Source organism: Schistocerca serialis, chromosome 6, assembly GCF_023864345.2.
Source record: "Schistocerca serialis cubense isolate TAMUIC-IGC-003099 chromosome 6, iqSchSeri2.2, whole genome shotgun sequence".
Taxonomy (NCBI): Eukaryota; Metazoa; Arthropoda; class Insecta; order Orthoptera; family Acrididae; genus Schistocerca; species Schistocerca serialis.
Window position 1 is genome coordinate 247,330,811 of NC_064643.1, and position 9,785 is coordinate 247,340,595.

At 44.0% G+C, this 9,785-nt stretch overlaps 1 protein-coding gene across 2 annotated transcripts; it reads left to right on the forward strand.

Moving 5' to 3' along the window:
* The first annotated feature begins 2,236 nt into the window (after positions 1-2,236).
* LOC126485105 (ejaculatory bulb-specific protein 3-like) lies at positions 2,237-4,874 on the forward strand. Of its 2 annotated transcripts, none has more exons than XM_050108731.1 (2): positions 2,237-2,489; positions 4,619-4,874. In XM_050108731.1, the coding sequence occupies exons 1-2, from the start codon at positions 2,264-2,266 to the stop codon at positions 4,813-4,815; spliced, it is 423 nt and encodes a 140-aa protein (XP_049964688.1). In that variant the 5' UTR covers positions 2,237-2,263; the 3' UTR covers positions 4,816-4,874. The 2 variants fall into 2 exon arrangements, with proteins under 2 accessions (XP_049964688.1, XP_049964689.1); XM_050108732.1 differs by having other exon boundaries at positions 2,237-2,456.
* The last annotated feature ends 4,911 nt before the right edge of the window (positions 4,875-9,785 follow it).

A 9,785-nucleotide genomic window follows, 5' to 3' on the forward strand; every position in this document is an offset into this window, starting at 1 on the left:
GAAGTAGTTTTCTAAGAATGTACAACATTTATCCATCATTGATAAGAAGGGTATTATGAACAGTGAAAAATCCAGAAAAGATCAAACTGCTTGGAGAAATGCATGTTAGGTACTACTTCTTATATCTTCGTTCTTCGTCCGCCTTTTTTTCCTCGAAAGTAACACAATACATGATCCCATGATCCCCAATTCTGATGCTTGTCGATAATCTCTTTTTTACTGTTCCTAACTGTAGTTGTCTTCCTTTGGCTTACGCTCAATCCATTCAGTACATATCCTAAGATCAGTACACTGGTCATTCCCTTCTTCAAGTCTGGTCATCCTTCTTCATTCTTATAAAGGATAGGAATATCATTAGGTAGCTTTACCAGTTATGACATTTCACTTAGCCAACTATCTTTTATTTCCGTCACTGCTTATTCGATGTGCAGGATGAACTGCAAACCTGCCTAACGCCCTGTCGAGCACTTTGCTCTCGATGTCCCATATCTTCTTGTTTCTTCTGTATATTGCAAATTAACCATCTTTTCCAGAAGGTTTAGTAACTTTTCGCAGAATGTAAAACATTTATATATGTATTAAATACAATACTGGGCATTAAAATTGCTACACCGAGAAGAAATGAAGATGATAAACGGGTATCCATTTGCAAATATGTTATATTAGAACTGACATGTGATTACATTTTCACGCAGTTTAGGTGCATAGATCCTGAGAAATCAATACCCAGAAGACCCACCTCTGGTCGTAATAACGGCCTTGATACGTATCGGCATTGAGTCAAACAGAGCTTGGATGGCGTGTACAGGTACAGCTACACGTGCAGCTTCAACACGATATAACAGTTCATCAAGAGTAGTGACTGGCGTATTATGACGAGCCAGTTGCTCGGCCACCATTGACCAGACGTTTTCAGTTGGTGAGAGATCTGGAGAATGTGCTGGCCAGGGCAGCAGTCGAACAGTTTCTGTATCGAGAAAGGCCCGTACAGGACCTGCAACATGCGGTCGTGCATTATCCTGCTGAAATGTAGGGTTTCGCAGGGATCGAATGAAGGGTAGAGCCACGGGTCGTAACACATCTGAAATGTAACGTCCACTGTTCAAAGTGCCGTCAATGCGAACAAGAGGTGACCGAGACCTGTAACCACATACTATCACGCCGGGTGATACGCCAGTAAGGCGATGACGAATACATGCTTCCAATGTGCATTTACCGCGATGTCGCCAAACACGGATGCTACCATCATGATGCTGTAAACAGAACCTGGATTCATCCGAAAAAATGACGTTTTTCCATTCGTGCACCCAGGTTCGTAGTTGAGTACACCATCGCAGGCGCTCCTGTCTGTGAAGCAGCGTCAAGTGTAACCGTAGCCATGGTCTCCGAGCTGATAGTCCATGCTGCTGCAAACGTCGTCGAACTGTTCGTGCAGATGGTTGTTGTCTTGCAAACGTTCCCATCTGTTGACTCAGGGATCGAGACGTGGCTGCACGATCCGTTACAGCCATACGGATAAGATGCCTGTCATCTCGACTGCTAGTGATACGCGGCCGTTGGGATCCAGCACGACGTTCCGTATTACCCTCCTGATCCCACCGATTCCATATTCTGCTAACAGTCATTGGATCTCGACGAGCAGCAATGTCGCGATACAATCCGCAATCCGCAATCTCGACAGGCTACAATCCGAACTTTATCAAAGTTGGAAACGTGATGTTACGCATTTCTCCTCCTTACACGAGGAATCACAACAACGTTTCACCAGGCAATGCCGGTCAGCTACGAGAAATCGGTTGGAAACTTTCCTCATGTGAGCACGTTGTAGGGGTCGCCACCGGCGCCAGCCTTGTGTGAATGCTCTTAAACGCTAATCATTTGCATATCACTATCTTCTTTCTGTCAGTTAAATTTCGCGTCTGTAGCGCGTCATCTTCGTCGTGTAGCAATTTTAATGGCCAGTAGTGTAAACATTTCACTTATTTCAAACCGCTTGACATTTGGTATTTGTAATTTTAAAGACGAATCTGTGTCTAGAAACTCGCCAGAAAAAATAAAATCCTTGCACTTTGGACATTGTACTTGTGATCACTGCACGTTGACCCTGTGACGCAAGTCTATACGACGACCTCGCTCTTCGCAGAATAAGCGTCACGCTCACGAAACAGTGGGGACAGAACGCCCCATTAAAAGGAGGGCGCTCTGCGCATTCAGCACACAACAACTCGCAAGTGTCGCAGCTTCGCAGACACGGCTCTCAGAGATGGCCCGTTGCTCGTTCGTTTTGCTCGCCGCCGCGCTGGCGCTGGTCGCAGCCCGGAGCCGCCTGCCCTCCCAGCTGGACGACATCGACGCGGACGAGGCGCTGGCAGACCCGGCCAGGCTGGACGCCGCCGTCAGCTGCTTCCTCAGCGACGCCGACCACGACTGCAACATCAGGTCCTGGGTCGCCAAGAGTGAGTCTCTCTCCTTCAATCTCTCCCCAAAGTGTAAGTAGTTAAGTCCCATAAGGTTTCACACACACAAAGTATAAGCGTGCCTTCTTCGTCAGTTTCTTTCCATTTCACTTAGTTTGTTTTTGAAGGACAGGTCCAGTACTTTACATTTAAAATTAACTCCTCAGCTGTCGCCAACATAATGAATCTTACCTAAGTTTTATTACCGCAGACTCCTATGAAACGGACAACTAAGGTATCTTTGCCGTGAACCACAAAACTTTAATTTCTAATACTAAACCATTCAAATCACTATACAGTTTGGGGTTCTAGTATGACCGTGTTTTAAGGTTCTGCAAGAGGTATTTAAGGTAACATTTGCTGTTGTGTTAACAGTTTTACGTAGTTAATTCACCATGTTAAATTTGTGCATTTTATATATTTTGGCGTAGTGCTAGCATAAAGATTTAACAAAATAAAGAAATTAGTAATTAGGAACTGCGCATTTAACGTTTAGGTACGAGTATGTCTTCGAAGTTCCATTCCGGTTCAAATGCAGAGTATCAGTCTGGGAAGACATACTGCTTGCATACGCCATACTCTTGAGTTGAAATTCAGGTTTTCAAAGGAACGATGAATAACTGCGAAGAAAGGTCATGAATTATTTTCTGGAGAGCTGTTTGTGAATTCACTGATTTATCTGTATGAATTTCTTATTTAGATTTTTCAACATTTCATTGACAATTGCCAGTAAAACGTACCTATGACCATTTATACTTTCCAGTTCTCATACTGTAACGTCCTGTGATGTGCTTGCACAGCGTCATTTTCCGCTTTTGGTTGTAACTGTTCGTTTTCATTGTGCTATTGCAATTTCGGGTAACGTGCCACTGCCAACCATCAGATTCGATGTGATATTACAACATAGAAGGAGACTAAAAATAGTGAAGCCCTTGTACGACATGTAAATCACAGAAACCTACCTCTGATGTACCTTGTGTTACTGATACCATCAACTGACGCCTTTATCATCGACAGTATCACAGCCCTACAATGCCGTTCTCTTTTTTAACCTATTTCTATGCCATAGTATGACATCGAATCATAAATTTGTCAGTGGTGCATAAACTGAAGCTACAACTCCACAGTAAAAGTGGTTCAGGACAAAATCGGAAAATGACATTATTTAAACTACCTTTATACGTTCGACGTCCCCAGTCAGTCCAATGTTATTTCAAACCAACACAAGTGAGAAGTATTTCAGTGTTTGCGAGCAATTCTTGCGTAAGCTAACAAATAAGTTTACAAGCATTTCACCAGTAATATTGTTTATGAGAAAATTGTTAGAAAGACTAGAGTTCAACATCTCTTGGAAATGCGGGTCATTACCTCACACTGCGTAATGATAGAGAAGACTGTGTTCTAGACACGAAAGTGATACGGGAAACCACTAAAAATCTAATTTTAGTGAGCTACACGGCGATTTAGATTCTCAGTTTCCGGAACATGGGTAAATGTCCTAACCAGCGCTGCATTCCAGTTGGGTCGATTAACACAGGTGTTTCACACGGACGTTGAACACGAGGAAAATATCCCACTCTGAATGCGCATAAGACTATTTGAACAACGTGACTGTTTTTGACTTTTGGCATCCGTTAATCGCATATGGGCATTCAGTGGAACAATTTCATTTTTAGGTACAGTTCTACGTCACATCGCTTAGGGATTACAGTGTACAGAGTGGTGTCTCATTCTGAGAAAGATAGGGCAATGTCTTATCTCACTGAAAGGATTCGAATCAAAAGACTTTCCCAGGTCAGAATTACGACGGACCTGTTTCCGATGTTACTTGATGCCGGTCAGACTATTTTAGTCTCATTACAACCACATTTACGAGTCTGTTCGGTTGCAAATCGTAAGCTGCTCTCTGTAACGAAATTACACTTACAAAGCGATTCTCTTTCTCTTGATTATAGTGATCGTATTTTTAAGTACCATTTTAGTGCTTAAAATGTTTGGAAATTCTAACTCAATAGCACCTAAAATAGTTCTGCATATGTTAACATTGTTTCACCAGCGTAAACATTACATACGATGAAATGGGTTGCTCTTCAGTCGATAAGGGAATGTTGTGAACAAGAAAAGTATTGTAATTTGATTTAAAATATGCTTTCGTTTCGAAGGTCTGATTGCGGAGATGGTGAAGACCAACTGTGGTGTGTGTTCAGAAGGACAGAAGGCCGACATCACCAAATTCCTGGCGTTCATTTCCAAGAATAAGCCACAGGAGATGAGGCAGCTGCTCGCCAGATACGACCCCAATGGCGAAGCTCTGGTCAAGTTTGGCGACGGCTGGAGGCAGAAGGGCATCAGCGTCTGAAGATGCAGTAATTCGCACCGACTTTAGCACTGAATAACTCTAAGACTCCATGTGTATCACCGTCTGCGAAATAAATACAATATGTCTCCTGTATTCCAATCTGTGCACAACTAAATTAAGTGATACTTTGAAGTTACAGTGCATCGCAACGGAATGGTGAGAGTGGAATATTGCTGGGGATGACGTGGGTGTAAACTCTAACAAAATCAAGTTATTAATCAGTATTATCAACTCAGAGCGCATACAGAACAAGGAAAACGACAGAAATCAGCACTTATTTTATCATAACTAGTCCTAAAACCTAACATAACATAGTATATTCTTAAAAAATGCCTATGTCTATTCAACTAACTTTATAATGAGGGGGCGTGGTTTAATATGCAATACCTTAATATATAATATCAGGCTAGTCTGAAAAGTTCTTGGAATGAAATAGAAATAAACGAATTACCTCAGTAAGTTTTCTTATTCTCCAAGGTGCTACTCGTGGCAGCTGTAAAATGAATGTGTGCAACGGAAAATACTGAACGTGAACATCAAGATTTGGCCCCCTCTGATTACCCTCTGAAGCAGATCTTAGGATCTCTTAATTGTGATATTATTTCCTCCTTCTTGATCTTTAACATATAAATTACAACCTAAATACACTCCTGGAAATGGAAAAAAGAACACATTGACACCGGTGTGTCAGACCCACCATACTTGCTCCGGACACTGCGAGAGGGCTGTACAAGCAATGATCACACGCACGGCACAGCGGACACACCAGGAACCGCGGTGTTGGCCGTCGAATGGCGCTAGCTGCGCAGCATTTGTGCACCGCCGCCGTCAGTGTCAGCCAGTTTGCCGTGGCATACGGAGCTCCATCGCCGTCTTTAACACTGGTAGCATGCCGCGACACCGTGGACGTGAACCGTATGTGCAGTTGACGGACTTTGAGCGAGGGCGTATAGTGGGCATGCGGGAGGCCGGGTGGACGTACCGCCGAATTGCTCAACACGTGGGGCGTGAGGTCTCCACAGTCCATCGATGTTGTTGCCAGTGGTCGGCGGAAGGTGCACGTGCCCGTCGACCTGGGACCGGACCGCAGCGACGCACGGATGCACGCCAAGACCGTAGGATCCTACGCAGTGCCGTAGGGGACCGCACCGCCACTTCCCAGCAAATTAGGGACACTGTTGCTCCTGGGGTATCGGCGAGGACCATTCGCAACCGTCTCCATGAAGCTGGGCTACGGTCCCGCACACCGTTAGGCCGTCTTCCGCTCACGGCCCAACATCGTGCAGCCCGCCTCCAGTGGTGTCGCGACAGGCGTGAATGGAGGGACGAATGGAGACGTGTCGTCTTAAGCGATGAGAGTCGCTTCTGCCTTGGTGCACACTGAATAGTGCACGGTACATCCAAACCGTCATCGAACCCATCGTTCTACCATTCCTAGACCGGCAAGGGAACTTGCTGTTCCAACAGGACAATGCACGTCCGCATGTATCCCGTGCCACCCAACGTGCTCTAGAAGGTGTAAGTCAACTACCCTGGCCAGCAAGATCTCCGGATCTGTCCCCCATTGAAGATGTTTGGGACTGGATGAAGAGTCGTCTCACGCGGTCTGCACGTCCAGCACGAACGCTGGTCCAACTGAGGCGCCAGGTGGAAATGGCATGGCAAGCCGTTCCACAGGACTACATCCAGCATCTCTACGATCGTCTCCATGGGAGAATAGCAGCCTGCATTGCTGCGAAAGGTGGATATACACTGTACTAGTGCCGACATTGTGCATGCTCTGTTGCCTGTGTCTATGTGCCTGTGGTTCTGTCAGTGTGATCATGTGATGTATCTGACCCCAGGAATGTGTCAATAAAGTTTCCCCTTCCTGGGACAATGAATTCACGGTGTTCTTATTTCAATTTCCAGGAGTGTATAAATGAAAGATCAAGGGAACTAGTAACTACTAAATGACAAATGTTGTTTCTGCTTATACATTTATTGTAGATTAAAAACCTCTTTTTATGTTACAAATGTTTATATTTCCTAACTAATATTACTGATCAATTGCCAAAATCTGCCCCTTTTTATGGCCAAGTGATCTAATATAAATAACGTGAAATGAGTGACATCATCTAGGTACCAAACACTAGAAGACACTACTTTTAAAGGTGATCTACAATGGTGTGCAACCTCAGTGGAAATAAAACTTACGTGATCACAGATGTTTAGTCTTATAGGCCTAATAAGTCGAAGCAATTAGCAATATCACAATATGTACTGCGTCCGGTGCGACGATGGAAGAACTGCAACCACGAAATGAACTTTTTCAAACACTAGGAAGGCATAAGGCGGCCCTCTGACTAGTGTACTCTCATACTGTCTTCTCCTCTCTGTGTTCTACAGACAAGAAACGCGAACTCCCAGCCACAAGGACGGAATTCAGATAACGTCTCAATGTAAGAATAGACAGAAGAAGTGCTCTCAGTGACTGAACGCTGCGTACTCAACGACGACTCCCTACCCAGAGGCGAAGTCCAGACTCGTATAACTTCACAACAGTACAGGGTCTAGCCGTTTTAACTATAAAATCTCCTGACAGCAAAGACAGCAAGTCCGTCTGTACCAACAAAAGCTGATACTGAGTGAATGTCAAACACAGGTGCTCTAAACGGAAGAACTCTTCCTCTCCACTGCTGGCTTCCCAGCAAAGCTCGACTCCCCTCCCCCGTAACTGCAGAAGGCGCATCATATTCTCGAAACCACGGAATATTCTCCTTTTCTACAGATTCTTCCACACACCGGCCAACCATATTTTAGTCTTCTGCCCACCAGCGCGGAAAGTTTGCGAGGAAATACCTATCCCCGTTAATAAGGAATTCATACAATGGTATGCTTCTCAGAGTAAAAATCCTCAGAAATAACCCAGCCAGCGTGATTTCCGAAGTAACGCTTCCTTGTTTCTCGCTGCTGCGTCCAATATTTTCAGAGTTTCCGGTTATCCTTCCGCCCTAGCTACAAAACCGGTCAGTCGCCACTGTATTGTGCTTCAGCGCTCAGGTGCCCCGCCCGTTCGGCTAGGGCTACTTCCTGTGTTAAGCAGGACCAACAAACCTGTGCGGGCTTTTCCACCCAAGGCCTGATTTACGCCTGCCGTTTCATTTACACTGGTGTTCCAACCTCTACTAGTGTAGGCAATCGTACAGTACGTCGTTTCGATAGCAAAGACACTCCATCACCTTTCATGCAATAAGCTTTAACAACTATTTACAAGGTGTACGTGACAATGTCAGTCTTCTTTAAACATTCATGTATACGATGTACAACCTATCAAATGATACCTAATTCCGGTTGTAAACTACGGCAGAGTATGTAGAAGAGTGCTTGTAAGGTGCGAAATTATAGCCACTTTACAATTTTTTCATTGTAATCTCCCTGTACACCAATGAACTTGATCTACAGATGTTCCAGTGCCTTCATCCCAACTCCAAAATTAGATTCCTACAATTCTTCAAAATACCCGTCGCCTTAGTTAGTTTTCGTTTGGAGGGAATCTCCCATCTACCGAGGAAACTTTTGAGCTTGGGGAAGGAATGGAAGACTGACGGAGCCAAATCATGCGAATAAGAGAGGCGTGGCAACATTTCGTGTCTTAGTTCATATACTTTTGCCATGGAAACGACACTTGTGTGTGGGAATGCATTGTCTTGATGAAAGATGACTTTATTACTTGCCCATTCTGGCCTTTCTTTCACGTTTTTCTTGCTGTTGTTGGATCACGAGGTTAGGGCAGAATTGTTTCGTAATTGTTTGATCAGCAGGAAGATAACCTATCAGCAAAATCGCTTTACATCCCAGAAAATTGACGTCATGGCCTTTCTGGTAGACCGTATTGCCTTTTCTCTCTTTGCTTGTGGCGAATCGACATTTTTTCCACTGCTTTGATTATTACTTTGTCTCTGGGTGTAGTAATGACCCACGTTTCATCTGTGGTCACAAACTGACCCAAAAAATCAGGTCCATTCTCATGTGTTTCTGATCCTTCGGTAGGAGTTGCTGCACTTAACTAGTAGTTGATTTTTATCTAAGCTGTCCCGACGAAATTTATCTAGGCACAGTGACAAAAATGTAAATTAAATAGCTAACATATGTACATATTCCAGGCCACTGATGACGTCTTGCAGAAAATAAAGGCGAAACGCGTATGGCACTAAAATTGTGTTTTATTCAGTTGCTGTCAGACGGTCCATAAGTAAAAATTAACGTATGCCGTAATATTACACGCAACTGAGGAAGACAGGACTACAAAAGTTGAAGAAATTTATCTCGTTTGTACATGTGGCAGCAGTTCAACATGAAGGAGAAGAGTCAGCCAGTGTGTTCTGAAACTCAGCATGAATTTACTTTGCTTTCATTCCTTTCTTTACGAAGTACTCAATCAATGCTCGAACCTCGATATTTTCTATCTTCACAAATCGCTACATGGGAGCAACAACAGAATGATGTCCGCACCACAGATCTCTACCCAGAGCACTAACATTTCACATGGTTACTCACAAGGGCTGACATATTATTACTTGGAAATCTTGGTGCGCTGGTGCTGACATTTTCTGTTGATTCCGCGAACCTTTCAAACTATCAGTTAACTAGCTCCTCTCAGTTTATCCAGATAAATGGAGCATGAAATAATGAACGACAAACAGCAATACATAGTAAAAGGAGAAAAATATATCAATTAAGGGGTCTTATCTCAGAATCCAGTCCCAAAAGATACCCAACCAATACCGTTACCATGCAAGGTCTACCACTATGCGTCAGGAAATTTAACTTGCTCTGACAGTTAGACAGACTTCTTTATAGATCTGCGGAAAGACTTGATACATAAGTAGATTGAGATCAGCACTAAAAATAGCATGGTTCCAAAGACCGGTTAGTGCCCCACAGCCAACTACTTGTACAAAGTACTTGGCATCATCATATCGCAGGCG

Bases quoted from the DNA above. Each gene is read 5' to 3' on its own strand.
- LOC126485105 (XM_050108731.1), top strand. From the start codon at position 2,264: ATGGCCCGTTGCTCGTTCGTTTTGCTCGCCGCCGCGCTGGCGCTGGTC. The intron at 2,490-4,618 runs GTAAGTAGTTAA...TTCGTTTCGAAG, and splicing joins CTTCAATCTCTCCCCAAAGT to GTCTGATTGCGGAGATGGTG.